Here is a 23,785-nt window from a genome sequence, read left to right on the forward strand (position 1 = left end):
CACAGGTGGGCAAAAACAGGAAAGCAGAGGTGAGCTCTCTCTGGCCTGACCCAGGGTTCTCCAGGGCCCTGGCAGAGCCCCTTTCAGGAATGCACAAATGGGATGGAGAGGCCCATGGTTCTTGGTTTGGGGAGAGGCTCCCAGGGGCCCCTGGCAGCACAGGGAGAGCCAGGCCATTGATTCCTGGCAGGAGAGGAGAGTTTCCAGTGGCATGTGCTCTCTAAAATTAGCATCTGGACCTCGTGGCCTAGGGCTCAGGTTTCCCTGCCTCAGCCCCCAGCTGCCCACCAGCCTGCCCCCCACTGGGTTGGAGCCCTGAAGGTGGAGGGAGCTACAGAGTGCCCTGGGAGCCAGGGAGAAGCCACGCATCTGACTCACAGCAGCATGGCCAGAAGTCATGGAGAGGCCAGAAAGAAAGGCAAGTGTGACTAGCCCCAACCTCCAGCACAGACCTCCCTGGCTCCTGAGCAGGCCCCTCCTCCCAGCTGGAAATGGGGGGAGGGGGCATGTGTGCCACCTGGTGGTAGAGATGGAACCTGTGGGGACCCAGCATAGACAGGCAGGCAGGACTATGGGTTACCTCCCCAACCCCCACTCAGGCAGTGCAGGTGGCCACTGGGAATGCCCACGGCTGTTGCCTCAGTTACCCAGGGAAGCCAGCAGACTGAGATGACAGTGGCAGTGCAGCAGGGGCCCAGGCTCTTCTCTGTGCTGTCTCAGGCCTTCTCTAGCTATTGAGAAAGTTTCCTGGTTGGGCTACATCACCCACAGAATCCAGCACAAGACCTGTGCAGTATTCACTCATAATCCCAGCTCTACTGAGCCCCAACAAGGCCTTCGGCTTGCAGCAGTAAACAGTGAATGTTCCCACCACAGGCCCTGGTTCCCTTTCCTCTGGGAGACTATCACAGACGCTCCCCACATGCTGAGCACCCTGATTCACCTCAGGGCAGATACCCCCATTGTCCACTCCAGCCAGGATAGTTCTCTTCCATAACATCCATTGATTCAACTGTGATTCTGGATAATTCTCCCTGCTGTGATCTGTCTTCCCCCTGGGAATCTACCCCTCAATCTCCTTCCTGCAGTTATCAAGCTCAAGCCCATCTCCTCCCTCTCTCCCACCAGTCCCCACTCCAGTCAAGGCTACCAGCAGGGCCACCAGTGTTCCCCTAACTGCCAGATCCTGTGACCACCCTGAAGACCTCACAGCATTCACATTCTGCAGCATATAGCACTGCTGACAAGTCACCCTCATGATGTCCCCCCAATTTCCACAGCTCCTCTCCTACCACCCAGTACTCTGCTCCTTGGGGGTCTGATCTGTACCTCGAACTTCCTTCTGACCAATCTTAAACCTGAAAGGTTTTATATACCACTCAGACTCATATTCAGCTGCCCATAAAACATCAGCTCTTGGATGTCCCTAGAGACCTCCAAACTCAGTCTTTCCAAAACAATCCTTTCCTTACCTAATCTGAGCCAATCATTTCACGCATCCATGCCATGGTGGTGGACACATAAGCCATCTTAGGATCCACCCTCCTTGCTCCTCAGCCCAGGCCACCATCCAGGGCCTTCCCTGTCAACTCTTAGGTCACCTACCAGTCATCCCTACCACCAGTACTATCTCCCTATCAATAGCAGTCCAGCATTCCCATCTACCCCAGATCACCCACTACTCCTCCTGTCAAGCCATTGCTTGAGTAATATGGAGCCTTCACCACCCCCAGAACACATCTGGTTCTGCATGTGAGTCCTCCGGGCTGCAGTGTCTCCTACCCAGCTCAACTAGAGAAGGCCTTTCTCAGCCCACTGCCTGCCCTTTAGGTGTTCCCACAGTGGCCCCCTACATATCCACAGGGCTGAATGGTTCTTTCTCAATCTTCTGCATCCTTCTCACTTCATGTGGCTGCCTTACCAGGCTATGAACACCTTCGAGCCAGCACTGTTCCTTTCATCTCTACGCCCCTGTAGCTGGCACAATGAAAAGGGGCCTTCCAGGTGACCTTACCTCACTCCTGTAATAGGAAACACTCCCTGATGAGTGAGGGGACATGTTTGAGGCTGCTCATCAGGTCTAAGCCTGCCCTTTCACCTTGCTACACCCATGTCCACCTACAGGCCTGGCACTAAGGAAGGCACAGAGAGTGCTCACCAATCTGTCCCACAACAGAAGAGACAGTAGTGGGAAAGTATCAGCTCAGACCCTGTTGGTGAGCAAATCAGGCTTGGAGCCTCGGTGGCTGCAGAGAAAGCACATAAGACAAGCAATCTGCCATGAGCTGGGGCAGACCTGAGCTCTGGCTTCTGTCCCCAGTCTGTTCCCTTGAGGACTCAGCAAGGCATGTCAGGCCCTTCCCAGTGGGCTCATCAGCATTTGCCAGCTTGGGAGTCGGCCTTCTAGAACATTTTGTTGCTCCTTCACCCACTGGGTCATTCATCCAGATCCCACTCAACAGTCCCCTCAATGACCCTCCACCTCCCACATCCTCACCCTGGCACTCCTCCACACTGTTCTCTATGAGATTTGCCAGGGCCCTGGGACTAAGTACAGCACAGTGAGCAGGGGTAACCTTCAGAATTTCCAGGCTTCAAAGGCCCCAAGACACACCAGCCTGCTGACCACCATACTGCCTCTCTCTCCTGCCACGTTCTCTTCCAGCTCTCTACTTTATCTCCTGAGAGCTGTCACCCAGATAGCTGTTCTTCGCTATTCATTTAAGGAGAATAGATGAGAACCTGAGAGCCAAAGAAATTTCCTAAAGGAATAGAGTAGTCACCGACAAAACAACCCAGGATCCAGATTAACTGCATCTAATGACAGTAGGAAAAGCCAGTGAACTTAATAGAATCCAGATGTGTCCTTGGCAAACAAATGTCAACCCCAAATACCTGAACTCGGCTTGGCTTTCTTGGTAAAATGTTCTTGGATGCTGAGCAGGGCTATCATGCTTTTATAAAAGGTTGAGTAAACAAGAGAAGGCAGGAGAAATACAATCTCTCTCTGGACTCTAGAGAAACAGGGCCAAGCATATCAAGTGGGGAGGCACTTTTCACCAATCCTGTCTCCCCTGTGAACAAACAGGAGGAGGAAGATAGGGGCTTAACAGGAAGTGGGAAAGGAGCAAGCCTCCATGAAAGGTCCTTCAGTGAGGCCCCAGGGGTGTCAGGTGAGACAACACCCCTGCAGGCATAGGTTATGCACACAAGCTCTGCTCTGCTCCCCACAAGTGTGGCCCCAGTGTCACAGCGCCACCTGCTGACTCCACGCTGTCATAGCCCATTAGAGCCTGGCAGTGTGGCCAGAAGACATTGGGTGAAACATACCTTAGCTGTTATAAGAAAAAAATGAGGCAGCCTCCCTGGCAAGGAACCAAAACCAGGTGACGCCCAGGAAAGGCTTCGGTGCAGCAGTGATAATACCAGGGCTTCTACTGCTCCAGGACTCTCTCTCTCAAGAGCCTGCAGTCTTGAAACTAAGGAAGCTTTGAACAGGAGGGTCAATTAAGACTAGGAAAGTTTTGCAATCCCAGCTACTTGAGAGGCCAAGGCAGGAGGATGGCAAGTTTGAGGCCAGCATGAGAAACTTCATGAGACTGTCTCAAAATAAAAAGTAAATAAAAGGGCTGGGGGCGGGTGTAGCTCAGAGGTAGAACATCCCTGGGTTCAATTCACCAGTACCAAAAAAAGAAACAGAATTTCCCTAGGAAAGATCCAAGGAAGGTCACCCCAAAGGGCAGCCAAGACCCTTCTGGCCTCAGCTACTTAGTGAGGCCATGTCTCAAAATTAAAAACAGGCTGAGGATGTGGCTCAGGCTCAGTAGTTGACTGCCCCCAAGTTAAATCCCCATTATCAAAAAAAAAAAAAAAAAAAAAAAAAGAAAGAAAAAAGGTAGAGAACAAATGATGTGAATGAGCTACTTCAGAGGTTTTCTCATGCTTCTTTCTTGAAACCAGTTGAGGACTTTGGGGTGACATGGGAGGAGGCAGAAAGCAACAGGAGGCCAGACAACTTTGATAAAGACATTCTGTAATTAGTTCACTCAAACTAAAAGATGCTGGTGGCCTGCCTTGTTTCTGGAGAAGTAATCTCCATGATGGTGTGAGTCAGGAAGTTGTCACCCCCCAGATGTGCCTGGCACTGGTGCCTGTCACAGCTAAGGGCCTCCAGTAGGTTGAAGATGGTGCTCAGAGCCCAGGGAGAACCACCACAGTGGACAAGTATGAGCTCGACTGTATGGTATTCTTGTTGAAACACTCTGTACACAAGGGACATACGAAGCTCAAGTTTCCTGCCAATGAGCAGTGAACCACACATGTGTCTACAGACACTGCTGAAAGGAACCCTGAGTCTTGTCCTCCCCCCACATACCCTGCTTGTGTGACCAGACCACAGAGGTACTCAAAGGGGATCTCCTAGGAAAATAAATTTCCAAGGATCTTCAAACAGAGAAGGGCCTCTGCTTGTTTAGCATCCTGCCCCAAAGGAGTTCATTCACAATTTTTTGGTGGGAGGGAATACTGGGGATTGAACTTGGGAACTCAACCACTGAGCCACTTCCCCAGCCCTATTCTGTATTTTATTTAGAGACAGGGTCTCACTGAGTTGCTTAGCACCTTGCTTTTTGCTAAAGTTGGTTTTTAACTCATGATCCTCCTGCCTTAGCCTCCCAACACTGGGATTATAGGCATGTGCCATGGCACCTGGTTCCACCCTTTAAAAAAAATTTTTTTAGTTGCAGATGGACCTTTATTTTACTTATTTTTATGTAGTGCTGAGAATTAAATCCAGTGCCTCACACACACTAGGCAAGCACTCTACCACTGAGCCACCACCCCATTCCCACCATTTGCTTTTAAGAGTGTGTGAGAGAAAGACTACTTTGGCCTAAATTTAAGAGACTAAACAGTGTTTATTATTTTGAAAGCAGGTGGTGGTTGTTCAGTTGGATGCTTGTCAAGCAGTCCCTTCCAGGCCACTCATAGGGAACCTCTTTGTAAGAATCCCCAAGACCCAGCACCAAAGGACACAGCACAGTTAGATGATTTTGACTTGAGGGGAGGCACTAGGAATCAAGGGGTTCTCAAAAAGGCTCTTCCATATTATATAGGGAAATGCTATTCCAGTGTTTGTACTCTTAACCCATTTTGTCCCATCATTCCAGATGTGGAACACCTATAAAAACTTAAACTGAGCAAGAAATACACCACTTATGCTAACTTAAAATATTTGAATACTAAATATGTTCACAAAATTGAAAACTTAGAAGTTAGTGGGTTAAGAAAAGGTGGCAACCAGTGGATGGATTGATGGAGGGAGGGACAGATGGACAAAGGGAGAGAGAGAGAGAACATCAAGTGGAACTTAAGTTAAAAAAATTCCTCTGCTGGCCTTCAATAGCAGTGGCCCTCAGTTCTGGCTGCATGGCAGAAATCACCAATTTAATCACCATCTTAGGGTGGGCCCAGCACCTGTATTTTTTTTTAAATTCCTAGTTACCTTATCTAGATATGGGCTTAGATACCCAAATTGTAAAGACAATCAAGGGAATGTGGATAGACACTAAAGACTTTATGTAAAAAAACTATTACAAATATCTTGTACATAAGGTGTCAGCAACATATTGTCTGGGATTTGCTTCAAAATAATCCAGAGTGGGGAATCATTTGGGAGATGTGAGATGCCCAGTGCTAAAAGTGGACCTGTGCTTACTATTCTGATTATATACACACCTGCTTTTCCAAGTCAATAAAGTGGAGCTCACCCTGCGTGGTTCTAATGTGACCAGGACATTACCCATCTAGATGTCTGGAGCTCCCTGAAGATACGTAGACTGGTTCATCTTCAACTTCTGTTTAGACTACTGCAAGGAGGTCCTTTCCCTAAACCTCTGCTCTTTGAGTAGGCAGAACAACATTAGCCCTTGCTTTGGCTACAGTACCTGTCATAATGGTTCTGCTGGACTCTGCCTCCTACAGAAGGTCAAGAATGAACTTTCTCGGGCTGGGGTTGTGGCTCAGTGGTAGAGCATTCGCCTAGCATGTGTGAGGCCCTGGGTTCAATCCTCAGCACTACATAAAAATAAATAAAATAAAGGTATGGTGTCCAACTACAAATAAAAAATAAATATTAAAAAAAAAAGAATGAACTTTCTCTTTAACTCTCTCTGGACCTGCCAATCTACCAATCATGAGGAAAAACATCCCACCAAACTCCATCACCAGCAGGAATGAGACTGATAACAGCTATCAGGCATCAAACACCTCCTACCTGCAGGCATAGCTGAGAATGTTAACATGAATCACCTATATCCTCATCTCTGCTTTAGGGTTTAGGAAAAAGGCTCAGGGAGGGGAAGTAACTGGCCTGAAATCATACAGCTAACCAGTAACAACCAGAATTCAAACCCAGATATGATTTTAAGCTCTACTCTCATCATGTCAACCTGCCTAACAGAGCTACCAGGGGCCACTATGGTCCCTGGGCAAACAGGAAGTACCCCATGGCCAAGGCACATCAGCAGCAAAGGCCAGAATGAATATTGGCCTTCTACCCTCGTGGCTGGCACATGCTGTGCCAGCTTACATGGCAGCTCTACCTCCTCTCACCACTGAGCACTAGCCCTGGTAATCATAGGAGTGCTAACTATCTGCATGGACAAAATGCTATTGATGAGCAGGACTGACCCAAAGGAAAGCAGAGCAGCTCACTCAAGGGTCTGAGTGAACTACATCCTGTGGGTTAAAAAGGCTCCACTGCCTTCCAACAAATAACCCAGGCCCCCACAGGGGAACTCTTCAGCCTCACAGTTAAGAAGAAGAGATTTAAGCCCAGTGCCATGGCACATGCCTGAGGCAAGAGGATCACAACTTTGAGGTAATCCTGAGCAGTTTGGCAAGACCCTGTCCTCTCTAAAATTAAATGGGCTGGGGATGTAGCTTAGTGGTACAGTACTTGCCTAGCATACACAAGCCCTGGATTCAATCACCAGTAGCCCCTCCCCCCCGGCCTCCGACACACAGGAGGAGTTTAGCTCTGACCCCAACCTGCCTATAAGCCACCAAACAATCCTAGAGCTTTGGACCTGATCCATAGCTCCAGCTGGAGCTGCTGAGAGAAGCCTGCAAATAAGTGTGCCAGTTCCATCCCAGGTGAATTCTTTCTCAGATTCAGACCACTCAGCCTGGGCCCCTCCCTCAACAGCCACATTCACTCCCTAGTTCCTGGAGCTGGCAGGGGCTATAGCCCCGCCTGGATCAGATGCCAGTGACAAGCCGTGAGAGACGATGAAGGATTGTCATCTCCTGTGAGAGGAAGCAGCCAAAGACAGACAGACTTAGGAATAGCCAATAGCTTTGATACTCCCTGCACTGACACCCCATGTCCCACACTGAGGACGAGGTCCAGTTCCATCCTGTCCTACAACTCAGGCATGGCTCAGCACATCAATATGTGCCAAGCCAATGCTTAGTAAATGCCTGTTACTTGCCTGATGGGGGCAAGGGCTTAAGGAGTTTCCTGAGGCGTTCTGGGCCCCTCTGTCTTGTGAACAATCCCAGTTCCTGGCCTATGCTGGAGGTCTGCTAAGTCACAGGGCAGGTACCAGATGGTTAAGCCCAGGAATTTTCAACTTTGGCACTACTGACATCTGGGGACAGAATATTCTTTGCTCTGGGAACTGTCCTGTGTATTAGTTTGTTCAGCAACATCTCTCTGTCTACTAGATGCCAATAGACCCCCTTTCAATTGTGACAACCAAAAAATGTCCCCAGATACAAATGTCCCTTATGGGAGCAAAACCACCCCTGAGAACCACTGGTTTAGACCTGCACTGTTCAATACATTAGTCAATAGATGCATGTGGCGAAACTGAAACTAAGATTAAAAAGTCTTGTTTCTTGATCAAATAGTCACATTTCAAGTGCTCAAACAATCACATGAGGAGACACTTGTAGCTCTAGGAGTCTGGAACAAGGTTTAAGAGGAAAAGCTTGCATTGGCTGGGAATCGAACCCAGGCCTCCTGCATGGCGATGAGAATTCTACCACTGAACCACCAATGCCTATGACACTGCAGCTCTAGGAGTTTTCCATCATCAAAGTTCTATTGGCAGTACTGTTCGATTTCTATGAAACAGATCTGTTTCACAGGAAAGCACAGAAATTGGAATAAATCAGATCCTCTCACAAAAGGACCCCTGCCACCTGTGTTCCCAAGGTACCAAAGCAGGCAGCAAGGTAACAGGAACAATGATATAAAAGACAGAACCTGGGGCTGGGGATACAGCTCAGTTGGTAGAGTGCTTGCCTTGCATGCACAAGGTCCTGGGTTCAATCCCCAGCACCACCACCCCCCCCCCAAAAAAAAAAAAAGACCGAATCTATAGCCAGTGGGATCCCCCAGTGTGGTCCCCTGGAGGGGCCCAGATGTGCACATCTTCACACAGTCATCACTCCTAAGACATGAAAGACTGGGCTTCAAATTGAAAATGCCTGGCCTGGCAGTCTGACAAGTTCAAATCAGACATGCACCTACAGCTGTTACCATCAACCCATGACAACCCAGTCAGTCAACAATGTTCTGGCTGCTCCTCTTGGGTGCCAGGCCCTTGGCACAAGCTAACCAGTCCAAAGGGGAAAAGTCTAGGTTCCCTGTGTGGGACCAATGTGCCAAGTACTACTCCCACAGCCCAATGTGTCAGCTACCCTGGGACCTGAGGACAGTTCTACAGGCCAGCAAGCATGGGCGGGCCTCAGAGTAGCCTCCAGAGGGAAACCTCAAAGCATCCTGAACTGATGGCACTGGCTGTGCAAGCACTCACAGAGCATGTGCAAGGCAAATGCGTCAGAAATGCTCAGAGAAAGGTGTGTATCACTCAAGGTTCTCCAAGTACACCCATGTTGCTGGCTCCAAACAGGAAAAAGCCTCTAAAGCAGAGAATGTTAGGGTCACATCACCAAGGATCTGTGTGTTGAGCCTTGAGGCCACTGGAAGGAAGGTCACTTGGCTGGGGCATGGTGGACAGGTTAGACGGAACAAGGCTGGTAGCAGGAAGCCTAGTATGGAGGGTCCTATTGGGATCTACAAAAAGTACTGGTGGTCCTGCTATGGCGATGGTTCTGAGGGTACAGAGGAAGAGAAGCTTGGGCAAGGCAAGAACCATAGGCTATGTAACAGATACAAAGTTTTGGTTTTGCAGGAGAAGAGTTCTGGAGGTCACTGCACAGGAATAGAAGGTCTGTAACGCTGCTGAACTGTACCCTAAGAGATGGTGACCATGAGAAGTCTTTGGTTGTGTATTTCCCATTAAAAACCCCCACAGGACCAGGGGGTAATGTGGGACAGGGAGATGGGGCAGAGCACTCCTAGTTCCTGAGTCAAGGGATAGGGCTGAAGCAGTGGTTCTCAAACTTTGTGGCAGGAAAAGGAACCCAAGAACTTAAGAGGTAACAAGGTACTTTCCCCAAGCCTCATGAACAGGCAGCTGAGCCAGGTAAAATTTCAGAATACCTTGGTTCTGAAGTCCGAACTTCCCACTCCCCCCTACCCCCAGCAATAGCAGCAACTGTGACAAGGACAGGAATACAGGCTAATCCCCACGTGTCCTGACCCTGGCCTGCTAGGAGCCAGTGGCCACCCAGGCTTTCTCCTCTACCTGGTTCTCTCCCCTACCATGGGCACTCCAACTTGCATCTTTCTTCTCCATTTCCCTTTTGTGACTCCTGGTCCTTTCACCCATTCCTCAACATACCCTTTCCTATTGATCTATTTGACCTGCCTGTGTTCAACCTTTCTTTCCCTGTTCTTCCCAGCATGTCCTCTTAGTGGGTTCTGCTGGCCTCCTTCCCTTGACATCTCTGGGTCTGTGGGCAGCTCCCTCTCAGTGGCTTCATCTCACCATGTACTTATGAAGCTACCAGTGGAGAATTCTCTTTCCAGAAGGTGACAGATCTTTCACATTCAACGTGCTGAGAAAAGAACCTCCTAGCCACCAGTGCCTCTTAGACCTGTTCCCTCCTTCCCTCTAGCTACGAGTGCCCTGACTGAGGACAACAGAATCTTTCGTAATGACTCCTGTTCCATTCTATCCCACACATCCTTACAAATTTCAATACAGGACACTGACCAGGCCACATCACTAGTGGAAAACCCACTTTTCTCTCTACCACCCATAGAAGTTTCAAACAAATTCACTCTGAAACCCTCTGCCCTGTCCCCCACCTCTTCTGACCCATCTACCCTGCTCTACAGGCTGGGGCCTGCATATGTTCAAATCCTGAGCCAGCTATTCCTAGTGAGGTGGCACACAAAGAAAGAATAGAGATAAACTGGACAGGATGCCCAAAGAAAGTGGGACTAGCCAAAGTGCAGGAAAAATGACAATTGACAGTTGTTTTCAACTGTTTGTATGTTGGGGGAAAAAACCCCATTGAGCAACAGGCTCAATGTCCACCAATGAGGAATTGGGAGGCAGCAAACAAGAATGCTAGAGACAGATCAGTAGTCCAGGAAAAAAATATTCATGCTAAACTCAGTGGCAAATGCAAGTCACTACATGTGACAGTTAAACCTTGATCTTGTGTTTAAGAAGCATGTAGACCCAAAACATACCATGTAAGAGCTCACACACACGGTGAAGCCTTGTGGTAGACCAGTGCTAGAAAAGCCCTTGTTTTTGAGGAGTAAGTTGCTTATCCAAGGCCACACAGCTGCTGAAGGGGTACCTTTTATACAGGAACACAAGTTTCCTGACTTCTGATTCCCATGCCAATGACTTACCAAGTGCACACACACACCTGGACAGTATGAAGTGTGTGCTATCCAGCTGTGCTCCCAAAGCAGCTCTGCCTTGACTCCAACACAATGTGCTAAAAGCTAATCAAGTGCTGGTCTCCTAACTATACTACCTTACCCATCTTTCTGTGAGAACCAGCCATATCTTATACATTATAATGCTCCAAGGTTTGCTCCCCAAACAATTCTCATAATACAACCAAACTAGCCCCAACAAAGATAGAGATCACTCTCCATCTTCCACATGGGCACACAGATGGCCAACAGTGGGTCATTTTTTTTTTGGACCAGGAATTGAACCCAGAGGCACTGAACCACTGAGTCACATCCCTAGCCCTGTTTTGTATTTTATTTAGAGACAGGGTCATTGAGTTGTTTAGCAACTCGCTGTTGCTGAGGCTGGCTTTGAACTCGTGATCCTCCTGCCTCAGCCTGGGACTTCAGGTGTGTGCCACTACACCCAGCTACCAGTGGATCATTTTTAAAAGAGTGAGTATAAAATCTGGAGAGGCACGCACACGCGCACACACAGGGACACAAAACAAAAACAAAGGATTAGCCTATAAGAGGGATTAGCCTATTTATTTACCATTTACCCAGGGCTGACAGCATGTGTTGACAGATGTGCGAGGCATGCTTCAAACACATAAACAGTAGCCAGTAACTGGGTTTCTGAAAGGAGCAGCCCAGGTGTGTGAGGAGGTAAGTACTGTGATGAATCTGAAGGAGTCCAGGCCTAGATAAAGTATACCTCAGACAGTGAAACTTCATAATGCAGCCAGGAAGCTCTGAGGTGGCCTACCGGTCACAGACATACAAGGTACAGGACAGCACCATACAAGCTGTGAAGTGCTCTGGTTAACCAGGAAACTCATCCACTCATAGGTGCTCGCCAGCAGGCTCAAGATGCTGCACTCCCAGCAAGTTCAGGTCCTCCCAAGGCTACCGGGCTCCACGCCACACTTACAGTAGCAAGGTGCTAAGGCACCACGTGGCAGTGGCCCATTTCCAATGATTAGAAAAAAAGGAAAGTGGGAACCCAACATGCAGAGGGTAAGCTGGAAACCACAGAATGGAATGCTGGATTTTCAGTAGTAAAAATGTTGGCAGGATACAGTGGCACACACCTGTAGTCCAAGCTACTTGGCCACAACTTTGTTGTTGTTTGCAGTACTGGGGATGGAACCCAGGGCCTCATGCATTCCAGGAAAACACTTTACTACTGTGCTACATCCCCAGCCCTAGTCCCAACTACTCAGAAAGATAAAGCTTAGGATACTTGAGCTCAGAAGTTCAACGAGACCAGTCTGGACAACATCATGACACTGCATGTGAATTTTTTTCCCCTAAATTTCAAGCTAGCTCACATATCTAAGCAGGGAATTCATTAAACCAATGATGCTCCTCTCACAAACAACACTACACAGCTGTCAAGAATGAGGGAGGTCTGTGTGAGTCATCTGGAAAAACCGCTAAGAGACATGGTTGAGTTAAAAAACATGGCACTTATAAGGAAAGTGTTGCACATGTGTAAAAATGATTTAAAACTACTACCTGTAGTTTTAAAGTTTTGCATTATTTATAGTATATTTGAGGAGAGCTTCATTTATTTATACCTGTTTATGACCAGGTACAATGTTTGTAATTGGAACAAAATAATAGAGGATGGCTTTGTATCTTTAGGTGTTTCCTGCAAGTCACATATGGGTTGCAGAGATAAGATGTGGACCCTTTTTATTTTAAGACAGAGTTTCACCAAGTTGCTTAGGGCCTTACTAAGTTGCTAAGGCTGGTCTTGAACTTGTGATCCTCCTGCCTCAGCCTCCAGAGTCACTGGGATTACAGGCATGTGCTACCATGTCCAGCTCTTTTTTAAAAAGAATTAAAAATTAAAAACGATGAATTCCTTATGCGCGATAGCCATCATCATAGGCTCTAACCCTTAGACTAGGAAGTATGTATTTCTGGAAAAATTCTAGAAGTGACTAAATAGATCATTTGTGTGCAACTGATGAACCCATAATGATTCCTGAGATCACTGTGCCTTTTTCTAAGTAGATGTCCCACAAGACCCACCTTGTGACTGGATGGAGCCACAGAAGGGTGCTGCAGGAACAATAAGATAGCTGACATGAGTTTCCACAGCTAAGATAGAGAGGTAAGGGCTGGGGTTGTGGCTCAGTGGTAGAGCGCTTGCCTAGCATGTGTGAGGCACTGGGTTTGATTCTCAGCACCACATATAAATAATTAAAGCCCACTGACAACTAAAAAATATTAAAAAAAAGATGGAGAGGTGGGATGTGTGGCTGCTTGAACAATCTGAACAAGAAGGGACATCAGCTATTTATCTTGTCTGACACATTTAAAAGGAAATTAGGTAAAGCCTTAGATGCTTGTCAATGGAAGAGATGACAGTGAAGTGGAGTAGGTTGCCAACACAACAGAGAAAGGATTAGGACCATAAGAACAGACTGTGAACAGCACAATCAAACTGAACTCCATTCTTCCACCCCCATGCATCACTTTGGGAATATTTTATGGGGTAAATGTGGGCTGCCTTATTTGAAGCATTTAAGTTAGAAAGAAAATCTCAAACTGTTCTGCATCATGATTGTGATGGACAAATGCATATTTGTCCAAAAGCTTTCAGGGCTCGGGATATAGCTCTATGGTACAGTGTTTGCCTGGCATAAGCAAGGCTCAAGGATGGATACCCAACATGGCAAATAAATAAATAAATAAAACCCAAAACCTCATAGAACTGTATGTCAAAAATGGCAAATTTTGCTACACAGTCATGTGCCATATAATGACATTTCAGGCAACAATGGACCACATGTACTGAAAAGGCTGCCTATAGTGAACGCATAGCAAAAGAAAGGCAAACTGTAGGAGAAGAAAACTCCCTAAGAAAATTCACAGTGAAGCATTTAGCAGAAGCTTTTGTAGACCTCAACAAGCTCCTTGAAAAGTTTGAAAACATGGGTCTGGGGTTGTAGCTCAGTGGTAGAACACTTACCTACCATGTGCAAGACCCTGGGTTCCATCTCCAACACTATATTTTTTTAAAAAAGTTTGAAGATATGGATCACAATCCCTAAGAGTTTTCATTGAGAGAGTGGAATTTTCACACATAATCTGCTTACAAGCAAATCTATGATAAAAAAAAAAAATCAAGCAAACCATCATGGACATATTTCTAAAAGGAGTAACATCCTCAAAGAGAGCCTTAGGCTATGTCATTCTGGAGATGCAGAAGGTGGCATTGTCATCAAAGGAGGTGACAGCACTATGCATGTTATTGCCCCTGAAGACCTAATGGTAGGACAAGATGTGGAGGTAGAAGAGTGATCCTGAAGATCCTGACCTTGTATAGGCCTAGGCTGATTGTGTTTGTCATTATTTATAACATTTGAAAAGTAATAATAAAAATTTTAAGAGGAAAGAGATAGGAATAAGAACATAAAAAAAGAAAATACTTTAGTACAGCTATACTGTACAATAGGTTTTTGGTTTATCCCATGTATTACAAGAGTTAAAATTAAAAAGTTTAAAATTTACATTAAGCTAAAACTTGTTTATTATTAAAGAAAAACATATTATGAATTCACAGTGTAGCCCACGTGTACAGTGTTTATAAAGTCTACAGCAGTATACAGTAATGTCCTAAGCCTTCACAACCACTCACTACTCATTAGCCAATTAACCCAGAGCAGCTGTTCCATTTATGGGATGTGCCCCACAGAGGTATACGAACTTTCATCTTTTTGTATCTTTTCTAATCAACATTGTTTTGGGGGTTTTGTTTATTTGCAGTGCTGAGGACTGAACCAAAGGCCTTGTACTAGGTGAGCACTCTACCACTGATCTACATTCCAAGCCCTATACCTTTTCTAAGTTTAGATACACAAATACTTCCACAAAGTAGCATGTTGTACAGGATTTAGCTTAAAAGAAACATGCTAGAACACATAGTCTAGGTGCATAAGCTATATCTCTAGGCTTATGTGCTCTGCGTTACCACAATGAAATTGCCTATTGGGGGCTGGGGATGTGGCTCACAGGTACAGTGTTTGCCTGGCAGGTGTGAGGCCCTGGTTTTGATTCCCAGCACCCTTTGAAAAAAAGAAATTGTCTAACAATACATTTCTCAGAACATGTCCTGTCATTACATGGCACATAAGTATAAACTGAATATCCTGGCCCAATAGTAATGCACAAAGAGGACTACACTGGGCACATATTCTTCTGGTAGCCTGGCCACCCAAAGGTGCAGAAGAGAGGTGACCACTATGCCCTGGCATGGTCAGACAATACCTATGGCACCTGAGCTGGATGTGTCCTTCCAGAAGCAAAACAGAGTCATAAGAGAAAAGAAGCTAGAAAGATGGGAAGCACTGACATGCCACTAGCCTACCTGCTAGTCTTTCTACCATTCCACTTGTCTTCACATCTGCCCATCATGCCTTCAAGCAGATAAACATGGAATAGGCCAGAAGAAGGCAGCAGACCTCCTGAGGCCTCTAATTGGTTTGTATGGATCCACACAGCAGCCACTCATGTGAGTTATGGCCACGCCTAAGTACAATGTTAGGCTGGCGCCCTGCCCACACCTCAGCATTTGGTCTATGAGAACAGATTTGGAGCTTAGTGAACACTCCATCTATGCTTGATCTACAACAGGCAGGGCTAAGGTTGATGAACTTCTCCAGAATTCATAGCAGTTGCCAATAATCCCTATCTTTTCTAAAAGCACATAAGCTTTTCTTTCTAGAGTACAGCTTGAGATCAATCAAACCCTCCCATTTTGGTCATTTCCTCACCCACCTCCTTCCTTTGAAAATTGGGAGGCTGGCCTATCTACAGCCCTTCAGCATCTCTTCCAACCTATAATTCCTTAAGGATCAGCAGCAATTCCACCTGCAGCCAACCTTAATAGTTTCTGTACATAATTCCACCAAGTCTAAGAAATTACACCATTTGGAGAAGCTAGGCAATCTAGCAGAACTTTGTCCACCAGGGATTTCAATTCTCTTACCATGTTTCCTTCTGTCCCCCATCTCTTTACTTAGCAATCGTGTAAAGCAACCTGCTATCCCCCCAGTTCTTCCTGTTTCCCCATTCAGAGCTCATGGAAGGATTTTGCCCTTCCCATTCCTTTCCCCTAGCAAGTGCTGGAGATGGAACCCACAGACTTTTGCGTATCAGGCAAGTACTCTACCACTATCTAAAGCTACACCCCCAACCCCCCAAAGACCTAGGTGCTGCTGGCAGGCATCCTCCCTCAGCTTCCTCTCTGGTCTCTTTCCTTCCTCATTTAGATCATAGTCATACTCAGAACCTTGTTTGTGAGCCTCAGTCCTCTGAGTATGCTTCCCTTTCATTCTCAGACCACAACATCATACTTTTTTGGACCTTCCTAAAACTTTAGAGTATGTGTCTGACTCCTCCTGGCCTTCTCATTTCCTGACTTTCCTAAGACTGAGGAATTGCAGATTATATCTGCAATCAAATATATCACCTTAAAAAGATGTTAGAACTGAGGGTATAGCTCAATGGGAGCGTATGTGTTTAGCAGTCACAAGGCCCTGGGTTCAATCCTTAGCAACACACACACACACACACACACACACGATTCAGCACATTAAAAGACTAAATAGAGAGAGCTAGGGTTGTAGCTTAATGGTACAGCGTTTGCCTCGCACATGTGAGGCACTAGGTTTGATTCCCAGCACCACATTAAAAATAAACAAAGATTTTTTTTAAAAGGCCACATATTAAAAAAAAAAAAAAAACTTAATTCCTATTGTGGTAGAATTAAGAGGTGGTACCTATTTGGAAGTGACTCTTGAAAGCCCTGTCCTCATAAATGGATTAGTGCCTTTTAAAGGCCGGGAGGTTAGCAACTTGGGAGGCTGAGGCAGGAAGATTCCAAGTTCAAGATAAGCCTCAGCAACTTAGCAATACCCTGTCTCAAAAAAGGGGTGGAGGGCAGGCTGGGTGTGTAGCTCAGTGGTAGAGTACCCCTGGGTTCAATCTCCAGTAGTGAAAAGACCTGGAGGGAACCAGCTAAGGCTTTCTTTGGCCATGTTGTCACATGAGGACAGTATTCCTCCTTTCCAAAGGATGAAGCAATAAGGCACCATCTTAGAAGTAGAAAATAATCCTCACCAGACATCAAACATGCCAGTGTCTTGGATCTTAAGATTCCCAGCTTCTAGAACTGTAAGAAATAATTTTTCTGTTATAACTTACCAGTCTCAGGTATTCTGTTACAGCAGCACAGATGGAATAAGTAAGATACTTGGCTTTTTTAGCCCTGAATCACATAGCAGCAAATCTTTCTAATATCTTTATTCACCCTTAATCTGAGCTTCTATATACTTCCCTGCCAGGCCCCATTGATCAGAACCCATGTATGAAACAGGAGGCAGCAAAAAAGGCCCAAGACTGTAATTGGCACTTCCTACTAGTCCAGTCTTGCCTAATTAGCCACCCCAGGCCCTGACCAAGACTCTTGGCATTGTCCAAAACAAAACAAACAAAACACCAAAAATACTCAGGGCATCATGGAATACAACATGCAGCCAATACAGACTTACACCTGGAAAGGCTTTAGGGAAAGGGTCACTTTTGTGTACTCTTCTCAAGCACCCCATACAGAAAAGGCCCTTGGTCAGTCAGTCCCTTATGAGATGGGCTCCACATGTCTTCTTCCAGAGGAGGGAAATGAGGGAAGGGCTTTGTCATTTACTTTGATCTACATGCAAAGAGACTGTAAGATGGTAATACATTTTTTTTCCCAGAGACCAGAGAGTGAGTCAGGGTCTTTTGACATTCAGTCAATCCCTTCCCATGCTCCATGCTGCCTCTGGAGATGAGGAGTCAACTTTGTGGCTCCATAAACACAAACAGGGTCGCTGGGTCCAGGCCACAGCCTGAGGAATAGTTGAAGCCACAGGAGGCTGAGCCCACACAGCTCCATGTCGCCGACTAGGCTAGGGTTCACTTCACAGCCCCTGGCCTCTCCCCACTCACAAGGACAGCAGCAACGAAAAGCCAGCAATGTAGAGATTCCTCTGGGCACGGAAAAGCTTCATGTGGAAATGTTCCATGGCCCCAGGATTGTTCTGGAGGTTCACCTTTTCTGTCACATCATCATACTTCCGAATTTCACGTACGGCATCTATGGTGAAGCAGAGAGAAGACAGAAATATTTAGCTGTCACTTGGGCAAGGGAAACAGGTACTATAAAATGGGCTGGCCTCACTTCCCTCATATCCATCTCCCTAATTACTTCTACTTCCACACACACCCATGGGAGGCTTTATCAAAAGCTTCCTCCCTCAGGCCTCCTCTCTGCTCTGGCTTTTTGCACATCAATACCTGCTCCATTCTATCCAGACCACAAGCTTGCTCTATACTTCAAGACACTAACCCAGGTTAGGTATTGCTAGCAACAGTGGCAGCATCCCTTTCCTATTGTGCCCCCAATCTCAGCTTGTTCTCCTTCTTTTAAGTCAGGCTGCCAACTACCCCACTGGCAAGCCAGGTATCCTATTTGTGGAAATGCCTGCTTAAGAAGCATGGAGATGCCTTGGAATCAAGGGTTTCTGTTTTTAAGTTTTACAATAGGCTTTATTATTTATGTCTTATTTTGAATAGAAAAGGAACTTATGCTCATCAAAAGCTCAAACATGCTGGGCCCAGTGGCACATGTCTGTAATCCCAGAGGCTCAGGAGTCTGAGGCAGGAGGATCACAAGTTCAAAGCTAGCTTCAGCAAAAGCAAGGTGCTAAGCAACTCAGTGAGACCCTGTCTCTAAATAAAATACAAAATAGGGCTGGGGATGTGGCTCAGTGGCCGACTATCCCTGAGTTCAATCCCCAGGACCCCCTCCCCCAACAACAAAAAAAGTTCAATACGGTGGTGCACTCTTGTAATCCCAGCTACTTGGGAGGCCAAGGCAGGAGGATTTCGAGCTTAGGGCCAGCCTGGGCAATTTAGCAAGACCCTGTCTCAAAATAAGAACTGGCTGTAGTTCAGTGATAGAGCACCCCTGGGTTCAACATCTAGTACCAGGAAAAAATGAAAAGATACATATATAAGTATGTGGTCCCCTCATATAAAGTCACTATCAGTCACATCACCCTATTATCTGCTTTATAATACAAATCTGACTCTGAAATTATCTTAGAACATGTTTCTTGTCTGTCTTCCCCAAAGTAGACTTTATTTATGAAAGCAGAAGCCTTTTCCACCATTTCCCCCAAGAGCTAGCATACCTCTGGGTACAGAGTGAGTATTCAAAAAGAATAATTTTTGAAATTATTCAAAATAATTATTGAATAACTCTGCCTCCAAAAGGGCTACTGTCAGATGCACAATTCTATGGTTCCATTCAGATGTACATGGAACTAGAGCACACCTACTATTTTTCCCCACTTATCATGAGATAGCTTTTTAAGTACATAAAATCTACCTGAAGAATACTCTTAATAGACCCCCATGTAAGAGGGCAAGAGATCACTATCTGGTACTGAGGGTTTGGCTCAGTGGTACAGTGCTTGCCTTGCATGTTCAAGTCCATGGATACCATCCCCAGTATGACCCCCGCCCCAAAAAGGTGGGGAGTTTTAATGTCTAGGTATTGTTTGGTTTATAATTTTTGGTTTGGACAGGTTGGTTTTCATGTTGATCTTGCATTACAAAAATCTACCTGCCCTTCCTGGTGTCTGTGTGTTAAATCTGTGTCATGATGTAAGCACTCTCAAACACTGCCAGTAGGAGTATAAGCTGGTACAACAACATATCCATTAAGAAATGTAAAATGTTCATACCCTCAGGTTCAGCAACTCTGCCTTTATGAATTTATCCCACAGAAGCATGTACAATACAAGGATGCCTATAAGGGAATTAAACTATAGCACAGCCATATCAATATGCAATCTTTTATCTAACTTTTTTTTTTTTGGGGGGGGGGCAGTACTGAGGATTGAACTCAGGGGCACTTCACCACCGAGCTACATCCCCAACCCAACTGATTGATTCATGCTGGGGATGAACTGGGGTGCTTAACTGCTAAGCCACACCCCCAGCACCTCCCCCCCTTTGAGACAGGATCTGGCCAAGTTGCTAAGGGCCTCCCTAAGTTGTTGAGGCTGGTCTCCAACTTGGGATCCTCCTGCCTCAGCCTTCAATGTGCCAAGATTTCAGGCATGCAATAACACACCTCGCACTATGCAATCTTTAAAAACAATGAGATTGCTATAAAAGATTCCTAAGGTAAACAAAAAAAGCACAACCCAGAACAATGTGCATATGACCCAAGCACTGTATACATTTCAATGCACCACAAAATATTCATAATGGTTACCTATGGGACATGGGATCATGGGGGACTTCAACTTCCCTATCTTTAATTTCTCCATCTTTTCAGGGGGGGGGGGCGTACTTAAGATTTAACCCAGGAGCAAGTTACCACTGAGCTACATTCATAGTCCTTTTCATTTATTCTGAGACAGGTTCTCTCCAAGTTGTTTAGGGCCTCCCTAAGTTGCCAAGCCTGGCCCTGAACTTGCAATCCTCCTGAGTCATTGTGCTTATTGGCAAGTGCCACCATACCCAGCAATTTCTGCATCCTTAATAATAACTTTACACTATTTTGTAATCAGAAAAACAAGATTAAAAATATCAATTCTCACATTGTTGTTGCAATCCAAGAATGCCATCATCCTAAAGACTACATTGACTAACAGCCGAGAGGAGACTGGAGTTGGGGGGAGGTTGAGTACTACAACCCAAGGCCCACAGCAGAACCCAGCCCCCACCCCCAGGTTGGGTCCCAGCCCAGGTAGATGGACCCTACCTCATCACCTCTACTCTCCCAATCACATCTGATATAGACCACTCCTGGTGAATAGTGCTGGCCAGCGCTGTAGCTCATGCTAGTTATACCTATAACCTTTCAGTAGTTCTACTATTAACACTTATACCTGCAGAAGATCTGCAGATGTCTCTAAATTATGTCTCTAAATCATAGTCATACGTCTCTCTAGAACTCACAGCAGACCCATGATCCCCAAAAAGAATGCTTTGCCAACTACCAAAAGGTCTCTCTGGTAAGCTAGCTTTTCTAGTGGTAAGCTGCACTAGAAAACAGACACAATGGCTCTGGTTTGGGGAAGGGGCAAGACCCTGAGGGAATAAGCCCAACATGGTCCATCCTTCCTCCAGTTCTTGCCCTCTTCCCAAACTGACACTCAATTCAATTCAAAAACTCTGTAGCCTGGCTTTGCAGCTCAGAACCAAGATTGACACAAATATTCCCTACCGACTCCTGGCTCAGAGGCTGCTCAGGGAGAGAACCCTGATTGAAAAGAGCTGCTTCTAGAGAGCTTGCCAAGTATTTCAAGAACAGTGAGGTATGTGGGCAGCTGGCACCTACTCTATATGCCTGGGAACTGGCAGGCCACACCTGGCCTGTTCAGAAACAGTCTTGCCTGAACAAATCCCACGGGCCCCAAGACATCAGGAAAGAGAAATACCCAATAATGTAGCTAGTGGGTGGGGCTCTGTACAGTCCTCTGACCTATGTCCCTCACACTAAGGTAGAAATGCTGGGCACCAAGGGACAGAAGTACTCATTACCTAAGCAAGTGTCACAGCTCTCAAATGGGACTGCTATCTGCAGCAGAGCCAAGCAAATGATCAGGGCACTTATATCAGTCTCTGTCTCTGAGAAGCCAAAGCTGTTCTCTATATGTCCAAAGTGGCACAGGGTTTTGCAGCAGAGGCCATGGCACAAGGCGTGTGACAAGCAGTTGTCCCTAGACCCAGCTCACTCACCAATAACCAGCAGCACAAGGATGACAATGAGAACTACGAAGAAGGTGTTGCCATAGGTCACTACTAACTCCACCAAACGAGACTTGAAAATCTTCTGCCATCTGTAAAGGAAATAAAAAGCATAGGAACTAAAATCACACACACACACACACACACACACACACACACACGAGATGTAGGCCCTAAGCAAAACAGAAAACCAGCTGTTCTCCTGTGGCCAAACAGCCCATACGAAGTCAACCTCAACTGCCTGTAATTCTCCAATTAATGATGTCCCTTCAAGAGTGTTTAATAAGCCAGGAATGGTGCTGCATGCCTGTAATCCCAGGGGCTTGGGAGGCTCAGGCAGGAGGATCCCAAGTTCAAAGCCAGCCCCAGCAACTTAGTGAGACCCTGTTTCAAAGTAAAACATAGAAAAGTTCTAGGGATGTGGCTCAGTGGTTAAGTGCCCCTGCGTTCAATCCTTGGTACGAGGAAAAAAAAAAAAAAAAGGAAGGGGGAGGGTGTTAATAAAAAGATGTCTGCCCACACATAAAAAAAAATCTAAAACACAAGTCTTAAAACACAGGCCTTCTGGGGCTGGGGATGTGGCTCAAGCGGTAGTGCGCTCGCCTGGCATGCGTGCGGCCCGGGTTCGATCCTCAGCACCACATACAATCAAAGATGTTGTGTCCGCTGAGAACTAAAATAAATAAATAAATAAATTCTCTCTCTCTCCCCCTCTCCTCTCTCTTTAAAAAAAAAACAAACCACAGGCCTTCTCTAGTGAGGAGAAACAATTTTCATCATATCCTGCTTCACAGTATTTAAGTGTTTGCCCTATACAACTGGTATTTCTTTTTTTTTTTAATTTCAATATTTATTTTTCAGTTTTCGGTGGACATAACATCTTTGTTGGTATGTGGTGCTGAGGATCGAACCCGGGCCGCACACATGCCAGGAGAGCGCGCTACCGCTTGAGCCACATCCCCAGCCCCACAACTGGTATTTCTTTAAACTTTCTATGTGATAAATTTTGGTTTGTCTAGTTCTTCCCACTCTGATTATAAAAACACTCCAGAGCTGCCACCATGTCCATCCACGAATATTGTGGGATGTGGAGAATTATCTTCAGAAATGTTTACATATTGTTAAAATTAGAAAGGCACCCTCATTATCAGAGGCAGCGTTTGAAAGCCCAATTGTTTTAACAGTTGCTTTGTTACGAGCCAACAAGGTTCTGACTTGGCATCTGGTAAGTAAGTCTGTCTTACTCTGCAAGTTCCACCCATCCACCCCCTTTTTGTTTTCTGATATGAGATTAAAGTCAGGGCCTCCTCTATGCAAAGCAGAGCCCTACCTTTGAGCTATACCCCATCTCTTCTTATTTTGAAAAGGGGTCTTAAGTTGCCAGGCTAACCTGGAACTTGTAATCCTCCTGCCTCAGGCATTTGCCATCACCACTGCGTAGGAAGGAAGAAGTTTGCCCTAGGAAGCTTCCCAGATTACAGCTTCAAGGGGCTCTACATTTCCTGCTAATCTGTGCACAGATTTGGTTTGTAGCAAACAAAAGCATTCCTTAGGTGATATTGCATTTTTCTTCAGGCCCTTACATCAGGACTCTATTTTTCATTTAAAAAAAAATGATAAAAAAGATATCTGTGGCTACTTAGCCTTAGTTGTTAACATTCAAGTTTAGACAAGGATAATGTGTTTGTGTTCTGTGTATAATTAAAAATTAACTTCAAATTAACTTTTAACAGTTCCTTTGCTCATTAAAAGGGAATATGGCTTCATCCTTCACAGGCTGAGTAATGCTCATGAGGCTACTATGCAATGCCAGTGAAGCTAGTTAGGACAAAAGTCAGCAAATCAGCAACAATGTGACCCAGTGGTGCAAGTGTTCTGGATCCCACACACAGCCAACCTCCTCCGCAACCTGGGGCCCAAGGGTAGGCAGTAGGAGTTTGTAAAAACTCCTTTTGGAGCATTGTGAACACCAGAAAATAGGGTGCGTAAGAAAGGAATTCAACAAAATGTGACAAAGCACAATGGTAAAAAACATACCCATGCCACCTCCAACCCAGACAGGTTCTACCTGTTTTCATCTGGCCCCAATTCCAGGGTCCACCAATGCTGCACATGCACAAGCCACAGGGC

General features: G+C 45.9%; 1 protein-coding gene and 1 long non-coding RNA gene across 6 annotated transcripts in view; one reads left to right on the forward strand and one right to left on the reverse strand.

Moving 5' to 3' along the window:
- On the forward strand, positions 1-22,659 carry LOC308639979. 2 transcript variants are annotated; one of them, XR_014020142.1, is made up of 5 exons: positions 1-418; positions 9,204-9,240; positions 12,857-12,956; positions 14,615-14,646; positions 22,517-22,659. It is a non-coding gene; the product is annotated as an uncharacterized lncRNA (long non-coding RNA). The 2 variants fall into 2 exon arrangements; XR_014020143.1 differs by lacking the exon at positions 14,615-14,646.
- Positions 1-23,785, reverse strand: part of BCAP31 (B cell receptor associated protein 31) — a 30,027-nt gene that overhangs the window by 4,714 nt on the left and 1,528 nt on the right. For all 4 annotated transcript variants that reach the window (XM_081278402.1, XM_081278399.1, XM_081278401.1 and 1 more), the window contains 2 exons: positions 21,647-21,747; positions 17,837-17,984 (listed from right to left, as the gene is read on the reverse strand). In XM_081278402.1, the coding sequence (XP_081134528.1) occupies positions 17,837-17,984; positions 21,647-21,747 (249 nt within the window). The remainder of the gene's footprint in view (positions 1-17,836; positions 17,985-21,646; positions 21,748-23,785) is intronic.

The sequence above is a fragment of the Spermophilus citellus genome (assembly GCF_964194105.1).
Source record: "Spermophilus citellus genome assembly, chromosome: X".
Classification (NCBI taxonomy): Eukaryota; Metazoa; Chordata; class Mammalia; order Rodentia; family Sciuridae; genus Spermophilus; species Spermophilus citellus.